We start from the raw sequence: 19,628 nt of genomic DNA, 5'->3' as shown, positions 1-19,628 counted from the left end.
ATCTTATTCATTTTTATATTATCTCCATAGATTACCTGAGTTTTTTTTTTAATTTTTTTTTTTTTAACGTTTTATTTATTTCTAGGAGAGAGAGAGAGACAGCGTGAGCAGGGGAGGGTCAGAGAGAGAGGGAGTCACAGACTCTGAAACAGGCTCCAGGCTCTGGGCTGGCAGTCAGCACAGAGCCCGACGCGGGGCTCGAACCCACGAACCGCGAGATCATGACCTAAGCGAAAGTCAGACGCTTAACCGACTAAGCCACCCAGGCGCCCCTAGTTTACCTGAGTTTAAATCTCATCTCTGTCACTTATTAGCTAGTAAAAGGACAGGTTACTTTATCTATCTTTCATTTTCTTGATCTATAAATCAAGGATAATAAGAGTACTTACTTCATTAGGTTGGTATAAGTCTCATGTGAGGTAATATATTTTGTTAAAGTGCTTATAACAGTTCCTAATATATGGTAAATGTTAAATAAAAAGTAACTGCTATTGTACTATTTACTATAAATAATTTCCAACTTTATATTGAGAAAATTTTCTAACATAAATGTTAAAAACATACTAGAATGCCATATACCCTTTCACCTATATTCCTCAGCTGGTAAATTTTAATATGATTTGTTTATACTTGTGTATTTGGTACTAAACCATCTGACAAAACATTGGAAATAACAGTATCTTCCCGAAGTTTGCTGGAAAAAAAAAAAATGAAGATAACTGAAAGGCAAAAGACAAAGATGGAACAAAAAGCAAATGTATAACAGGGATTATTTCAGAAAATGAAAGGAACAATTAAAGACAGGAAAGGAAAAAAATGACTGAGAGATAATGAGGACTCTGAGATTTCACATTCTGAGAAGATGATGCAGTTCACATATGGGAATCTGAACCTCTGAAACCTCTGAAAATGAGAAGTAAAATCACTTTCCAAGAGTGCAAGCACAAACCCAGGGATGAAGACATAAAGAAGGTAAAGAAAAATAAACATGAGATAATAGAAGAATTACTGAAAACAACACATCATATTAAATTGACAGGCAAATGCCTCTATTTGTATATGGATTTTAACAACTGTAGATTTCTGCTAGAGAAATTAGATGGTGAAAGCAACAGAAGACTGCATGCTGTTTTGGGGAATACACTGGAAGGTTGGCAGTGTGTTAGCAAAGGTAGAATCTATGTGGCTGACCACAGGCCAGGTAGTTGACTGAATATGAAGAAATGAACCAGTATGGATATTTATTGGGTGAGGGCAAAAATGAGTTCAGTAGTTACAGAAGCATGAGAAAGATATGTCCACCATCATCACCAATGTTATTTAACATTGTTCCATAAGTATAGCAAAGAAAGTCACCCGCCCCCCCAAATGAGATCAGGATAACTACAAAAAGGAATCTTTGAGGTTTTTTTAGCCCATTTAAATTGAATCCATATAATAGCACCTGATAGTCAATCCACACACCTAATAATCATATCATTGCATAGTCACTTATTGCAGTTTTAAAGGAATCTCCCTAAATTACATGGCTGTACCTATATGTTTAAGTTCTTATCCACTTCGACCCAAGCTTTTTGAGTACTAATATATGTGATTCTGTGCTAATCTTAAAGTCTGTGATTCACACATTAGACTAACCAATAGAGAAGCATGTGTGAGAGACAGGGAAATTCAGAATTTTTCTTCTTACTTCATTTCCTAACCTGAGTTGCACTTTGACTTCACAAAACCTTTAGTGTTTCTTTTTTCATCATGAATAAGTTAAATATATGTATTTTATGTTCATGGTTATTACAATTTTTTTTAATGGTAGATTGGACACAATCTCAATCAAACTCCTACCAAATTATTCTGTGAATATCAACAAAGTGATTCTAAAGTTTATATGACCAGGAAAAAGAGCCAGAATGCTAAATACTTCAGAGGAATAAAGTCAGAATACTGACAGTGATTTCCAGACTTACCACATAAAGTGACAGTAATCAAGACTGCAGTACTGATGAACAGATAAAGAGATCAGTGGAACAAAACAGAGAATCCTAAAATACATCCACACATATAGTCAACTGATCTTTGACAAGGAGCAAAGGCAATTCAAAGAGGACAGAATAACAGAAATACCATATGATCTAGTAATTCCACTACTGAATATTTATCCAAAGAAAACAAAACCACTAATTCAAAAAGGTATTTGTACCCTTATGTTTATATCTATAATAGTCAAGATATGAAGCAACCCAAATGTCCACTGCTAGATGAATTGGTAAAGAAAATGTGGTATCTGTCTGTATACACACATACACACACACACACACGAATACTACTTAAAAAAAAAGATCTTGCCATCTGTAATATCATGAATGGACTTAGAAGGTATTTCACCTAGGTGAAATAAATCAGAGAGAAAAGATAAATACCATAATTTCACTTATATGTGGAATTTTAAAAAGAAATGAACAAATAAAGAAACAAGCAAAGAAACAAAAAGACTCAAGTACAGATAACATTGATGGTTGCCAGGATGGGTGAAATGAATAAAGGGTATTAATAGGTACAAACTTCCAGTTATAAAATAAGTAAGTCATAGAGATGAAAAGCACAGCACAGGAATACAGTCAATTGTAATAAGGTTTTGGTGACAGATGGGGATTCTTATTTATCATGATGAGTACTGAGTAATGTATAAAAACATTGAATCAATATGTTATACACTTGAAACTAATATAAACATTGTATGTTAATTATACAAGAAAGAAAGAAAGAAAGAAAGAAAGAAAGAAAGAAAGAAAGAAAGAAAACCTAAGGAAAAACTCCATAAGACAAAAACGAAGGAGAATGGACAGTGTTTTCAACAAGAGATACTAGAAAAACTAGATATCCATATGCAAAATAATGATCATTCAAACTGTTCACAAAAATTAACTCAACATGAATCAAAGACCGAAATGTAAAACATAAAACCACAAGATAATAAGGAAGAAACTTCGGGTGATATTGGGTTTGGCACTAACTTCTTAGAAACAACACAAAAAGTACACTCATAAAAGAAAACAATTATAAACTGAACTGCATAAAATTTAAAACATCTGTTCTTTAAAAATCACCATTAGGAGACTGAAAAGGAAAGTCATGGACTGGGACAAAATATCTGTAAAATATCTGACAAAGAACTAGTATCTAAAATACGCAAAAAACTTAAAATTCAACAAGAAAACAACCAAATTTTAAAATGAGCAAAAATGGGGTGCCTGTGCTCCTGAGTCGGTTGAGTATCTCTAACTTTGGCTCACATCATGATCTCACAGTTCGTGAGTTCAAGCCCTACATCTGGCTCTGTGCTGACAGCTCAGAATTTGGAGCCTGCTTCAGATTTTATGTCTCCCTCTTTCTCTGCCCCTCCCTCACATGCACTCTGTCTCTCTCTCTCTCTCTCTCTCTCTCAAAAATAAACATTAAAAAAAATTTTAAATGGGCAAAAGTTCTAAACAGACATCTCACTAAAGATATTCAAATGGCAAATAACTTGTGAACAAATGTTCAACATTATATATCATTTGACAACTGCAAATTAAAACAACGAGATATCACCACACACCTATTAGAATGGTTAAAACCCAAAACACCACCAAATGCTGGTGAGGATGTGTAACAACAGGAGCTCTCACTCATTGCTAGAGAAAATGCAAAATGTACAGTCAATTTGGCAGTTTCTTACTAACCTAAATATCTTACTATATAATCCAGCAAATGTGCTTGATATTTACCAAAATGAGTTCAAAATTTACACATGTAAATGTTTAGAGCAGCTTTATTCGTAGTTGCCAAATTTTGGAAGTAATCAAGATGTCTTTCAGGAAGTGAACGGATAAACAAACTGTAGTACATCCAAACAATGGACTATTATTTAGTGATAAAAAGAAATGAGTTATCAAGCCGTGAAAAGGCATGGAGGAAATGTAAATGACCTGAGTGAAAGAAACCAATCTGAAAACACTACATATAACTATATGGCATTCTGGAAAAGGCAAAGCTATGGAGACAGTAAAAAGATCACTGTTTGCTGTGGGGGGGGCGGGGGGACAAGGAAGGGATAATACACTGAGAACATGAGAGTCTAAGCAAAGTGAAATTATTCTGTATGATAAGGTAATGGGAGATACAGGTCATTATGCATTTATCAAAGGCCATAGAATGTATACACAAAGAGTGAACTCTAATGTAAACTATGGATTTTAGTTAAAAATAGTATATCAATATTGACTCATCAACTGTAACAACTAATGAAAGATGTTAATAATAGAACAAATTGTATAAAAGGTGAGGGAATAAATGGAAAGTCTCTGTGCTTTCTGCTCAATATTTCTAAACCTAATACTGCTCTAAAAATGAAGTCTATTAACTAAAAGACAGAAGGAAGTATTTGCAGAATGACAGAATAAAAGATCTCTGAAAAGTCCACTCCTCCATAAGAGCACTGAGACCAATGGCAAATTGGTTAAAATCAACTTTTCCAGTACTATAAAAATGCTTGGCATAACCAAGGAGCGCTTATTAAAAAAAAAAAAAAAAAAAGAAAAAGAAAAAGAAAAAGAAAAAGAAAAAAACCCCAGTTGAATCTTGGTGAGAACAAGCTCTGTGGCATTTAATTTATTCTATTGCTATGCCTATCTCCCCAGCTCTGTGGTAGCTTGGACAACAAGAGCCTTACAACCATAATAGCAGTGAAATTCAGCAATCACTGGGGGAAAGAAGTGGGTGGTAAACTGGGTTTGGAATTCTTTGAAAAGCACCATTTCCAGAAAATAGTTACTATCTGACCTAACCAACACCTCCCTAGAAAAACCATTCTCAGCTCTTGTTTCATTTGACCTAATTTGGAAGCTTCTCAGTGGGAACAGCCTTATCTCTAGTACATTTTGTTGAAAAAAATCAGTACAACTGATTAAAATTTCAAGCTGTCTGAAATGGCAATGATCAAAAAAACTTAAAAGAAAAACCTGAGGAATGAGATGTCCATACGAAGCTTTGAAATGCCCCCAACATATCTTGGACATAGAGAAGGCCACACCTGTGTAGGGCTCTGTGCATGCCAAGGAAATACCTGAGAAGAACTTAACTTCTCACTTTTGGCTCTCCTTGAGTCTCTGAGCAAAAAGAAGGAAATGAAGGCTAAGGCAGAGCTGCAAACTGCTTGCCAGATTATTGAAAGCATCCCTAAATACATACACACACACACACACACACACACACAGTCCCTTGAAAAAGGCTGGGATACTTAATGGTTCAGGGTATTAAAATAAAAATGTTGTCTAATAATTACCTCGACAAACTCCAAAATATAATAAAGAGACATCATAAACTGTCAAAAACTAAAAAAAAAATAAAAACGGGATTCATCATGTAGAAGACAAGCTCAGTAAGATTAACAGCTGATTTTTCATCAGAAAGCATGGTTGTCAAAATATTAAGATTGTCAAACAAGAATTCTATATCCAGCAAAATTAGCCTTCAAAATTCAAGAGAAATTAAAACATCACCATATAAACAAAAACTGAGAATATGTGTTGCTATTAGACCTTCCCTACAAGATAAACTGAAGTTAACACCCTCCTTATTAACAGACAGAAGAAAAGGGTCAGCAAGGAAATAGAATACTTGAACACTACATATTAACAAAATTCAATAGATATCTATAGAACATTTATAGAGATTAAATTAGTAACCAAAAAACTTTCTACAAACTAAAGCCCAAGCCCAAGCCCAAAATACAAATCAAAACCACAATGAGATACCACTTCATACCAGTCAGAATGGCTAAAATTAACAATTCAGGCAATGAGATGTTGGTGAGATTGCAGAGAAAGAGGAAACCTTTTGCACTACTGGTGGGAATAAATACTGGTGCAGCCATTCTAGAAAAGAGTATGAGGGTTCCTCAAACACTAAAACTAGAACAATCCTATGACCCAGCAATTGCCTTACTAGGTATTTATCCAAAGGATACAGGTGTGATGTTTTGAAGGCACACATGCACCTCAATGTTTATAGCAGCACTACTGACAATAGCTAAAGTATGGAAAGAGCCCAAATGTCCATCAACAGGTGAATGAATAAAGATGTGATATATGCGTATATATATATGTGTGTGTGTATATACACAATATACACAATGATATATTACTTGGCGATCAAACAGAATGAAATCTTCCCATTTGCAACAACATGGATGGAACCAGAGTATATTATGCTAACCGGAATTTGTCAGAGAAAGAAATATATGATTTCACAAATATGTGGAATTTCATATAAAAAACCAGATGAACACAGTGGAAGGGAAGCAAAAATAATATAAAAACAGGAAGAGGAACAAAACATAAGAGATTCTTACATACAGAGAACAAACTGAGGGTTGCTGGAGGGGTTGTGGGTGGGAGCATGGGCTGGGGCATTAAGAAAGACACTTAATGGGATGAGCACTGGGTGTTATACGTAGGGAATGAATCACTGGATTCTATGCCTGAAATCATTATTGTACTATATGTTAACTAATTTGTATGTAAATTAAAAAATAGGTAGGCAGGAAGGCAAGGAAGGAAAGAAGGAAGGAAGGAAGAAAGGAAGGAAGGAAGGAAGGCAGGCGGGCAGGCAGGCTGGCAAGCTCAAGCCCAAATAACTGTACTGGTGAATCCTACAAGTTCTTCCAAAAATAGAAATGAAAGGAACATTTTCCTTTCCTTTTCAATCTATGTGACCATAATACCANAACAAAAAAAAAAAAAAAAAAAAGAAAACTATAAACCAATATTATGAATATATACACAAAAATCCTCAACACAATACAAGCAAATTGAATCTAGCAACTCATAAAATGATTATATACCATGACCAAGTATGATTTATCCAAGAAATGCAAGGTAGGTTCAACATATGTAAATCACTCAGTATCATACACCACATTAAGAGAATGAAAGTGAAAATTTTATCTCAATAGTCACAGAAATAGTATTTGACAAAAACTGACACCCTTTCATGATAAAAACACTCAATAAGGGGCGCCTGGGTGGCTTAGTCGGTTAAGCGTCCGACTTTCGCTTAGGTCATGATCTCGCGGTTCGTGGGTTCGAGCCCCGCGTCGGGCTCTGTGCTGGCTGCCAGCTCAGAGCCTGGGGCCTGTTTCAGTCTGTGACTCCCTCTCTCTCTGACCCTCCCCTGCTCACGCTGTCTCTCTCTCTCCTAGAAATAAATAAAACATTAAAAAAAATTAAAAAAAAAAACACACTCAATAAAATTTGATTAGAAGGGAAGTTCCTCAACCTGATTAAAACTATCTATGAAAAAGCAGAGCTAACAACATACATTAATAACAAGACTGAATGCTTTTTCTTTAATATTAGAAAGGCATGAATATTTGCTCTCACCAGTCCTATTCAACAGTACATTGGAGGTTCTAGCCATACAAATTATGCTGGAGGGAAAAAAAAGAAAGTACCTAGATGGAAAGAAAAATATAAAACTACCCATCTCTGATGACATGATCTTATACAGAGAGAATCTTAAGAAACTAAGAGGTCAGGGAGTTAAGTGAACCATGTACATGAACACTGACGGCGCTCAGGATTCTAGCAAAGCTTACAATGAAGAGGAAAAAGGAGTCAATGGCCAAGACTTCCGAGGCGGGAACAGGGACCATAAGGAGGGGGTGATACAGCCAAATGCCCTGAGTCTCAAAGTAAAGACAGTGAAGAATAGTGCATTTAGAAACAAAGAAGGAGTGAAGACAAAGACCCCACTTCTTAACAGTAAACTACTAGAGTGACTAGAAAATAAGAATCCTTCATATAAAAATACTACTAGGGAATTAGTATAGGAAAGAGTTAGATTTCAGTTACATTCAGGAGAAGGTGAGCAAAGAGGTCAAGAATGTGAGTTTCTTAGGATGTGAAAGAATTCCACATAGCATAGTGGAAGGTGTAGGGAAAGGAGGAGGTTGGGAGAGAAAAAGGAGTGAAAACTTAGGCCAGATGAGGAGAAGAGAGCATAGTATTATGAAAAATATGTAAAGGAAACTGATCAGTGGTTCTGAACCACTGAATTGCAGATAAGACAATTCCTATAATTACAGTCCCCTGTGTAACAAATAAGACATGTTCCTATAATTTAAAAAAAAAAAAAAAAAAGACAGGGATGCCTGGGTGGGCCAGTCGGTTAAGCATCCAACTTCAGCTCAGGTCATGATCTCATGGTCTGTGAGTTTGAGCCTTGTGTCAGACTCTGTGCTGACAGCTGGAGCCTGCTTCAGATTCTGTGTCTCTGTCTCTCTGCCCCTCCCTGCTCGCATTCTGTCTGTCTCTCAAAACTAAATAAACTTAAAAAAAAATTTTTAAGAATTGATTAAAAAAAAAGGGAAATGATAAGAATTAAAAGGAAACACTCAAGAAGTCAAAAGGAACACTCAAGAAGTCATGGAACGGCAGACACTTTTACACATGTAATGTTAAAAAGGCCTTGGCATTAGTACATCCAAACTCAGGCATAGAGAGAAAATAATAATACTCTTAAGCTATGCTGGTGATTAAGGCTGGTCTTGAGTGAGGTTTCTCTCTCTATCCCTCATCCCCATTACTAGCTCTAGGGGATCTAGATGCCCCAGACCCACACGGCCAACTTAAAACCTGGAGGGATCAATAAACTGGTTAACCTAGAACTATTCAAGACAAACCAGGGTGCCCATTTCTTGGGAAGTTCTGTGCTAAGGGAGTCAAATTAGCAACCCCCAAGAATATGGTGCATTTCTCTCTCCTCCCTGAGAATCACCAGTGTGGATGATACACAAATCACCAGTCCCTCAAAATACACAGTGTAAAAAGGGATCTGTGGTCATATGTTTTGGGAAATGGCTACATATTCTTTTACCACATTTTGCAAAAGCATAGTACTATATTTATATAATTAAAGCACCGTGGAAAACTATTAAGAAAACACTTTATTCATTACTACTAATCAGAGAATTGTTCTTCTGTGGTTAATTAACATCCAGGAATATCATTTTTGGAAAATGTTCTCCAACTTTTGAAAGATGACTAATCAGCCTCAGTTTGATCATTCCCAGACAGGACAGAGATTACGACTTCCATCCAGGTAACTCATTCCATTTGGGACAATCTAATAGTAATCCCATTTTAAGCTGACATTACTGCCTTTTACCTTAAAATAGAGACTTTTGCTGTTAGAGTTAGAGATCACATTTATTCATTCCTGCACATGACTTAGCAATCCAGCTAAGGACTTGTAGTAGTTCTCTGAAAATGCCTCAGTATTCATACATGGTTTTACACAAGCTATTTTTTCCATCTGAACACTCATCCTTCTCCTACAGAAACCACTCTTCTGCAATCTCTACAGTCATTATTACCAGTTCAATAGTAACTTCCTTTTACACACGACTACCCTAGACAAAAACCAGTTGCTGCGTGCTTCTGGAGTCCTATATAAATCACTTTATTAAGGCACTCATCATCCTTCTACTGCACAAATGCTATATTATAACTACCTACATACCTGTCCCTCCCAACAACTCAACATCCAGGAAGTATTTACTAACTCAACTTTGTATGGGATGGAGGTGGCACATGAAACTTTTACCTAACCAATAACTAACTGCAATGACTCCAACTACGCTCATGTACTGCATAATGGTTTTTACCATCCTCAAGACAATGCTCCAAGAAGCCACTACTCATCCACTGCTATTACCTCTCACACTCTCTCCAAATTCATCCCAGCTTGAGAATTTAGAGTTCAACAGAGGTTCTCAATGAATATTTATTAAATGGATGAATAAATCTTATCAGAAGTATATGCAATGGTTCACATTTTAGTTAGGCTTCTAAATTTTCATAAGTTGGCCTTAAATTTACCTTCTTTTAAGCCAACCATCAAAGATGAGGGAAGCATAATCTTCATTGTTAGCAACTACGACTATTTTTACATCATATTCTTGCCCGACAATAACAACTCTCCAATGTCCATTCCTTATCAAAAGCCTAGCTGTAAGAAACAACAGCCAAAATAATGTCTGGAAGGATATATACCCTATGCATTCTTCTATATCTTCTAATTTTTACCCCTACATTTAATCATACCAAGAGAAGGATGTCTAGTTAAACTTCATTATTTCATGACCCACTGAAGAACTGCCTTTTCTCACTTGGTCTAGAGTTATCTGTAGCCAACACTGAAGAACATAAGTAAGAAATGGACTTAAGGAATTTGTCATTATTTCTACTTTGGGAAGCTGCTGGGACCTGTCCTCTATATCACAAGGTATTACCCTTAAAAGAACTCATGCAAAGCAACTTCTTTCAGGTTTGTGTCTCCTGAAAGCATGTCAAATCAGGAGAAACACATCCTTTATCTTATGCATACTGTAAATCTTGCAGCGGATAAAATTCTGTTCTTTGCTTCTGCTGCTTCTTAAAGCCAAAAATTTTTTGTTGTTGTTCAAGAACTATATGGGGCCATACATTTCCCTTCCATTGTTTCTTCATCCAGTTTTACTATCTGTATTGTAAATGTGCCCCCAAATGACCTCAAATCCCTAGTGGAATGAGATGATGAAGTGAAAAGAGAAAAAATTAATAACTACCACCACTGGGTGTCTACTGAAAACTATATATTGCTCCAAGCACTTTTGCCCCTAATACTTGAACACTGAGAGAAAGGTATTACCTGTTTTATAGATGATAAACCGGAGTGGATAAATAAATTACCTGTGCTCACAAAGCTAATTTGTGTCAGGCCAGAGTTTGATCCCAGTTTGACGGACTACAGAACCAAATTATATATAAAATCTGATCAAATTAAAGACTATCCAATGCTTCAAAAAGGAAAAGAATTCTAGCATTGTACAGTATCTTCCTCTGCTTCTAATAGCACTTGAGGAATTTTTAAGTTTTAATTTAGTATATAAGCAAAAGAAGACAAATCACTTGGCACTAATTTTATACATAATTAACTTTAAAAAATTGAACATTTAATCATTCCTAAATGAGAAATAGAAAATGACACCAAACAAAGTCCACATAGCAGACATTAAGTAAAATATTTTTATTTATGGTAAAGCTAATGGAAAAAAGATTTGGGCCTAAAGGAAAGAATTAAGACATATTATTCCAATTAGTAACACATAGAACTTGAAATATTTTCTGGTGCCTCTAAAAACCAGGTTAGAAAACAGTTTTGGGGGCAGGGGGAAATCATGATTCAAAATTAATCAAAAGATAGGAAATGTAATCTAAATTAGACTTACCTGCTCAAGTCACTTTTTCCATGGTGATGATAGTGGTCAGGATGGCTGAGATGATAATGCTCCTGTCCACTCCACCTCTGGGGTGGCCTTTTCCAAAATCCTTCCTGAGACTGCCGAACATTTCTGTCAGACCGGTCAAAGCGGTTCATATTGTCACACTCCACTAGATAGATTCAAAAGCAAAACACTATAAACATGTGCACATTCTGTAAAAGTTAACTATTTACAGCTTGATAATTAAGTGCTGCTGAAAATATAAAAATAATATTCTAAAAATACCAGCCATTGATATTATCTAATCACAAAATCAAGATTTCCAATAGAAAAATAACCAGTTCTTGTGGTGAAAACTTAACTTTTTAGTATTCAAACTGAAGTACATTATAAAACTTTCATATCACAGGCACTTAAGTAACTTTTCAAACAAGCATACTATCCTTGTTATCAACATTATACATTTTAAACACCAATAATCAGTTTCAAGTGGTTTTTCATCATTATCACTAGCTGGTTCTGACTTCAGAATGAAAATGATCACAAAAAAACAGAAGATTTCTAGTAGAGAACTTGTTCCCAAAAATGAATGCCACGATTAACTTTCACTGATTTCAAGAAGCACAAATTAAGTTTTCAACACAAACGAATAGTATTTTTAAAAATTAAGCTCACAGTTTTAGAAAGTAAGACACTTCAATCTGCCTACAGTAGAGCTTATTCAAAAAGTCTAAAATGCCACTGAAAACAAAGCCAGTACTTTGCAGCAACAAACAGCACACTCCCTGAAATCCAAATGCCAAAAATCACGAAAAGAATCTCCTTGAAATACCCCAAGCTTCTCCTTCACTTACCCAAAGACTTTTTCCTCACATATCTGAGCACTCACTAGGAGAGTTACTTTGTACAAGGGAGACATTGTGTCGCCGGCTGCCTACTCAGACATAGTTGCATACAAGGCACTGACAAACAGGCCTTCCTTCCTGCTCAACTCCCAGCCCTCCCTGTGGGAAGCAAGCCCAGTTTACCCTGTGACTCCATCTTCGCTCAGTGGTTACATAGCTACTGAGTTAGGACTGTTACTAAAAATACAACTAAACACTAACCCAAGCCAGGGGCAGGAAAGGTTTCTCTAGTCTGAGAATTATTACATGAGAAAGTTCAAATCCTAAATGCTCAGAATTCTTTGATAAAGAAGCTGTAGAAATCAATTAATCCTCAACTTAAAAAAATCATTATTTAAATGATTATTTTCACCGAACTCAATCTTGAATTTGAAATATGGGAAGTGTTTTATTATAGTATACCAGATAAAAACAAACTTTTCCTCTCCAAAATAAGTAGTTAAAATATAGATGTTCAATTCTCATATACACTAAACTTGCTGTAACATATTTCTCCTAAAATGCATAATAATTTTGTATAACTTTTTAAAAGACTTTGAAATTTTGTTTCTAATATTTGGAAAAATCAATTTTGGGGAAAAACTATATATTTTATAGTTTAAAAAATTTTAAAGGAAAAATTTGTAAAAGAAGCCTTACATTTGAAATTATTTCAAACAATTTCTTGTCATTTTAATAAGAGAAATTACAATCTATTTTTTTTAAAGTTTAATTGTAGAAAACTGGACTATTGGATAAATAAAGGCATTGGTGATCATTATAATTAAAAAACAGGAGTAAAAAATGAAAGCAGAAAAGAAAAATTAATTTAAAAGTAATCCTAAATAGGCTGAAAACTGATTTTAGTTCACATTTGTATTATACTCAGAAGCTAATCAAGAATTTATACATAGCATTAAAATGTTACTTTAGTTGCAGCAATTCTATATAGCTGAGGGATAATCCGTATCTAGTTTTAAATGCTCTGAATTCATATTTTTTAATTCAGGCAGAAATAATTCTACTTACTCCCCAAACAAGAAATTCTGTCATAATAGGAAACTAATATGTAATTAGGATATCACCAACAGTGTGCATACAGAGTAACAAGAAGCAAATGAACGGTGCAAATAGGTGAGGAGATGGAGTTAAATACTGTGGGAAATTAAAATGCATAAAATTGATGTACCGCTTTTGTGTCTCTAAAGAGGTTCTTGGTTCAACACACACACTAAAAATTAAAGAAACAAGAACTCAACACAGGCACAAGGGCAAATAAACACTGGAAACAAATATTTGCCACAACCATAAAAGAGTATTAGTAGAAACTGAGACAGGCCTAAATTCTCAGATAAATGACTGCTCCATGACTCTAAGAGTCTGCTTATACAGTTGATATCTGAACAATGTGGGTGTAAGAAGTGAATGACCCCCTGCACAGTCAAAAATCCATGTATAACTTTTGACTCCCCCAAAACTGAACTATTAATAGCCTACTGTGTGCCGGAAGCCTTACCAATAGCATAGTCAATTACCATGTATTTTGTATATTATGTGTATTATATACTGTATTCTTACAATGAAGTAAACTAGAGAAAATAAAATGTAAATAAGAAAATCCTAAGAAAAAATACACTTACAGTACTTCACTGTATCGAAAAAAGAACATGTTATTAATAAAATCATAAGGAAGATAAACACATTTATAGCACTGTACTATTTTTATTGAAAAAAACCCCCACATATAAATGAGCCTGTGCATTTCAAACCTGTGTTGTTCAAGGGTCAACTGTACTGCTATATATGAGGCACCCATCGAACATGTTTATACACTTTAAATGTTACTAAGAAGATAATGTGAAATAACGTTAGTGATGGTTTCTTGTAAAAGATTAGGGATTCTGACAGAATGAAAGAAATAATATAGAAAAGAAAATGGAAAGCAAACAAAACTATAAGATGGAGATAAATCAAAACCATTTCCATAGCCAATGAGGGAACAGGACACAAAGAAAGGAAACAAATCTCTCCGAACATGAAATACTGTAGGGTATGATGAGGTGAAATGAAAGGTATCCTAGTTTGAAAAATTTTAACCCAGTATGTCAGTCACATCTATACACCAAATTTCTACCCAACTCTGAATTGAGGTCTAGAAGATAAAGAAAAGCCTTGTGAAGGGGCTTTCCAGTTCCAAAAGTAAAAGGCAGAAGATTTTAGTTACTTTACTGTGAGTAGGAGACAGATAATATCAGGACCTTGACCCTCTGGAAGGGGAAAGAGGATCTAATATAGTTAAATGAAAGATATGGGATGGGGAGGGGGGGCGCCTGGGTGGCTCAGCTGGTTGGGCGGCCAGCTTTGGCTCAGGTCATGATCTCAGGGGTTCGTGGGTTCGAGCCCCGCATCGGGCTCTGTGCTGACAGCTAGCTCAGAGCCTGGAGCCTGCTTCAGATTCTGTGTCTCTGTCTCTCTCTCTGACCCTCTACTGCTCATGCTCGCTCGCTCTCTCTCAGAAGTAAATAAAACATTAAAAAAAAAAAAGATATGGGATGTGGGGATGCCTAGATCTAACGCTCATCACACTCATTTCTTCTGATTTGATAAAAGGAACAAAATATAACACCAAAAACAACCTAGACTATTCCTCTGATTACTTAAAGTCATAATGGTTGACACAAATAGTATTTGTACCTGTGAGTAACATTTGGCTATGAAGATGGCAGGAAGAAATTACACATTACAAAGGCTGGAAAGAATGTGCTTTGCAGGAGATTTTACAATCTGATCAGAAAAGCCCTGAACTAAAATTTGGTTTGAAAGAAGGAAAGGTTATGTAAAAAAAAAAAAATCATGAACCTTGTTTTTACGAAACACAATTAGTACTGAAAAAGAAAGACAAATCTCCAGAAGAAAATACAGTAATTGGAAAGTGATCAAGGATAATACTCTAGAACTCCTATGACTATCTCAATAAAAAGGCCAACAATGCGGCCTTAGGAAATGCAACATGGAATAAGAGCAATTTAATAGGCACCATAACTTGGTGGGTGGGGTTCAGGAAGTAATTAGAAAAGCATCTTTTTCAACAGAGAAAAGTTTAAAAACAGAAGCACATGTAACAAGATATACACTATGAAAATGTCACAAACCTGAGGCTTTATACTATGTGCCAAATGCTAGGCTCTAATCTGTAGACAATGTGTGACCATCAGATGTTCCAGAGCAAGATAATAAAGCAACATGATTGTGTTTTTGATACAACCTGAATGGTTCATTTTAGAAACATTTTGGAACAAAAAAAGAGCACAACTCAAATACTCAGTGGTCTGCCAAAAGAAAGTCAGATGCAAAATTGTTTCCTTAAGAGATTCCTTGATGAAGGTAAAAGAAAAATGCAAAAGAATTAAAACAATTCTGTCTTTTAGATCTTTCCTAATTACAAATGAAACCTAAAGTCCTTTCTCATTTTATTCCTCCTCTCATTCTATCCTCCTCCTCTGACCCATCTCTCCCTTGACCTGTTTCCCTACCCTGAAGCTGGCCAGAAACCTCAAGGACTCAGTACCTCTTAAAGTTAAATCTCCTTCAGAAGAGGGAAGATGCCATAGGGTTGATTTTAAACCAGGTCAGGTCTCATTCTAAGCTGAAAGTCACGGCTGGATGTTTTCTAAGGTCTAAACAAGATTGGGAGAAATTTGCAAAGGAATTTAGGAGTTTTAGGAACTGATAGTCTTGGGCTCCCAGATCTATTACCCATTAGTTCATACATTGAAGGGAAACCCAGGTGCAAAAAGAGAATGGAAAAAGCAGTGTGAAGAATTTGAAAGTCACGTGAATATGAAAGAACCCATGACTGATTGTGTAGAAGAGGAAAGAGTTTTCATTGACTCTCTTAGGATCTGAAAGTTAAACTGACAAGACAGATTAATGGAAGGAAAGCATACAAATGCATTTAATATAATATGTGACACAGGAGACTTCAGAAGGAAAGACCCAAAGAAACAGTTAGGCCTGTGTATTTTTATGCTAGGTTTGATGAAGAATAGACAATCATAGACGAATATGACAGTTACAGAGTATGAGGTAACTGTAGAAAACCGGGGGAAACTTGAAAAGTCCTATTAGGATTCTTCTTGGCGTCCCTTGTCTTTAGAATGAAGAATGGCGCCTTTTCTCTGGGTATAGGGGAGCAACTCTCACATGAGGGTTTAATGGCCTGTTTCAGGGAAGAAGTATGAGGGGAGGAAAAGGTAAGAGGGACTTTCCTGCTTCTGCCATTTACTCAAAGTCCTTTAGCTTAAAATAGTCAATATACCAAGGCGCTATATTTTGGGGTACTGTGTAACTGAACTCCATCAAGCACACAGAAAACCAGAAGAGGTTAAAAAAGGCCTTTGAGAGGCTGTCAACAAAGTCTTCTCTGTGAACACAAATTGGGCTCTGATTCAGTTCTGTAAGGAAATAAAGGATAAATCCACCGCCAACTTTAAGAACAGACGAACACCTTTAGATAGCGTTTGGGGATAGATTCTGAAAGAGATATGGCCCAGTCTCTCTCCTTACTTTCTGTGAAAGATTTTAAGGCAGAAATAGGATAAGTATAGCTTCATTGCTGGATGTCTAATGCTTGGAAAGAGCCCAGGAAAAAAGCAGAATATGACTCAGAATAAAATTATGTTCTTCATATATAACAACTAGATGCTTCCACCACAATCACTTAAACACTAGAAGAAGAAGTCTCTTAGTACACTTACAGAAACTATTACCAGCAGAGCACTGGAAAAACAAGTGTTCTGCATCGCCTAAGAAATAAAAGAGAAAAAATAAAGTGGGTGATTAATCAAAGTGTTCTAAAGAGAAAATAAAGTATCCAATTTCCAGTTTTACCCTTGTGCTCAAAAGATAATTTTCTCTAATATTAAAAGAAAATCTTGCAGATGTTTTATTGCTACAGGCACTACAATATCAACCTTAAACCCTACGATTGTTATATCATCTCCCCTCAATGTCACCAAAAAACTCAGGTGTGGATATTTCCAATACTTCTTAGTTCCTAAATCCTAGCCCATAACTATCCAAGAAAACACTGGACCAACAAGCATTCTTTCCTCCCCTGTGTTATCACGTATGATACCTAATAGGTCATGATTTACTACACAAATGTAATTGCCAGATAAATATTCTCCTCATGGTCTCTTCCTTGAAATCCCAGAAGACCCCTTACTCATAATATAGTCACAGCAAGCTTGTGGCCAAAATCAAACCCAAAGTAAAGATCTCAACGAGGTCTCAGTCTTTTTGTTGAAAAAAATTCCATTGATACTGGCAGAATGAGTGATGCTGAACTCACCAAGCTTCAGAGTAACCCATTTCATGCCTCTACCCAAATCTGCATAATAGCCACAAAAACCAGAAGCTAAAGGGAATAAAAATAAAAAATCAAAAGTATATTAGAAGACTCCTTTAAACCTTTTACCAGTCCTTGTAACATTCCTATCCTCTTCCTGATCAAAAAGAAACTCAGGTGGATGGGTACAGTCATCCAGGAACTCAGAACTATAGAGAAGTCATTCCTTAATATCTAGTAGTGTCAAAACGGAATACTATTTTATGTTTAGTGCCTCTGAAGCCTACATATTTTAGACCTATATTCTGCTTTCTTCAGCATTCAGTTAGCTCAAAATAGTCAATGTCTGTTTGCCATCTCCTAGGAAAATCTACAATGTATATGAGATGTTAAATCTCAGGACTTCCCTCCTACTTGTCATAAGTCCCCAACCCAAGACCTCAAAGACTTTAAATTTCCCTCATTCTAAATTTACCTATTATGAAGAGAACTTTGTTGTCCTCTAAAGATGAAGCAGGCTCTAAGACCAATTCCTTTAGCTCAGAGAAGATCTAAAGTTTCCAAAGAAAAGCTGTTAAAATTCTGTCAGAAAATGCATTATCTAGGATGTGATTATTCCAAGGAAGTACAACCCTCACTCCACACAAGCCTTTAAAACATCACATGAAATCTCCTGGATCATCGTCTCATTTCCCCCCCATAATTTTCAATGGTTTTAAGTCTCGACCCTAAGAGATGATATATGCACATTTCTGCTCAGCCTGTTGTCCTTCTGCCATCTGCCATGAGAGCAACCTGCTCCAGGTAATCCTGGTCTTGAAGAAACAAGTAGACCTGACCCGAATCCCACAGCCTGAGCTGTCCCAGCTAATCCATGAATAAGGAAAATAAATGTTTATTTTGATAACATTTGAAGATTCTGAGATTGTTACACAGCATCCTGGGAACACAGAAAAAAAGATTTCTGAACATTGTGACAACTGTGAGCTCCTACTGCCCTCAATAGCACCATATCCCTGTATTTTTCTAGCATCATGTATAAAAAGGACTTCACCAACATCTTTGGTCCATCTGTGGCCTCTGGGAGGCCTGAGAAACTAGGTAAATGTTGACTAACGGAATCCACCGATCTTCTGGAGCCATTTCTCTTTCCGGCAGTATTTACATTTCAACCCTTGCCCCAGGGGTTTTCTGAAGCTCATCTCTGATTCTAGATCAGTCCTTTAGATAGAAAGTGCTACGAATATCAAGTCAGTGGGAGCAAGAGTACCCAGGCCTCTCTTGCATATGGATTATCTAAATCCCTACTCTAGCAGTTGGGATCCTGAGAGGAAGAGTGTGGATTTGGGAGTAAAAAAATGTGGAATGATTCATCTGGAAGGTCACCATCTGCCCACAATTAATCTTTTTAAAATTTTCAGAATCGATCTTGTAAAAATATTTATCAACTTAATGAGTTTTACTGCTATTTCACAAGGCAAATGATATGTTTCTCTAAATGTGTTTCTTCTTAGAATTAAAATGAAACTAAAGGGAAAAAAAGATGGATATGTACACAAGGAAAAAAAGGACAAATCCTATCTACCACTTACCTTATGGTATAGACACACAATTTTATTGGATCATACAGAATTATATCTAAGACCTACAAAGTCAGGTTTCAAAGAATAAAATAAATTTGCAAATGAATTTATTTAACACCACTTAAGACTGATTCTCAGTCTGAAAGAAAGTCCATAAATAAGAAATATTAAAGTCCGTAAATAACAAATATTAAAGAAGCTCAACTATATATGCCTCTCAGAAGTTCAATATTGTTCCTACTTACCATTTTCAAGAGGTGCATCCTCAGGCAGATCCACATCAAGCATAAGGTCATCATCCTCAAGGTCACATGATTCAAGATTATTCAGAATATCCTGTGAGTAAAAACAATTTAAAAAATGCTAAAACTAGCTCAAAAAATGTACGTCTTCATTAGTTTTGGAAACACCACTCAATGATAGTCTGAATTTACTCAATGTTTATATTCTAAAAACACATTTTTTAAATAAAACTTAATAAAAAAGATTTAATTGGTTTACTTGTTAAG

General features: G+C 35.7%; 1 protein-coding gene across 5 annotated transcripts in view; it reads right to left on the bottom strand.

Moving 5' to 3' along the window:
- Positions 1-19,628, bottom strand: part of CCSER2 (coiled-coil serine rich protein 2) — a 123,397-nt gene that overhangs the window by 68,639 nt on the left and 35,130 nt on the right. For 4 of the 5 annotated variants that reach the window (XM_077746391.1, XM_077746392.1, XM_077746396.1 and 1 more), the window contains 2 exons: positions 19,365-19,455; positions 11,309-11,471 (listed from right to left, as the gene is read on the bottom strand). In XM_077746391.1, coding sequence (XP_077602517.1) covers positions 11,309-11,471; positions 19,365-19,455 — 254 coding nt within the window. Of the gene's footprint in view, positions 1-11,308; positions 11,472-12,156; positions 12,246-19,364; positions 19,456-19,628 lie in introns of those variants that run through there. The other variant, XM_077746395.1, reaches the window with a different exon arrangement.

This window comes from Crocuta crocuta, unplaced genomic scaffold (assembly GCF_008692635.1).
Source record: "Crocuta crocuta isolate KB4526 unplaced genomic scaffold, BGI_CrCroc_1.0 scaffold28, whole genome shotgun sequence".
Taxonomy (NCBI): Eukaryota; Metazoa; Chordata; class Mammalia; order Carnivora; family Hyaenidae; genus Crocuta; species Crocuta crocuta.
The sequence above is the reverse complement of the archived record's forward strand: the minus strand, read 5'-3'. Positions and strand labels throughout refer to the sequence as shown.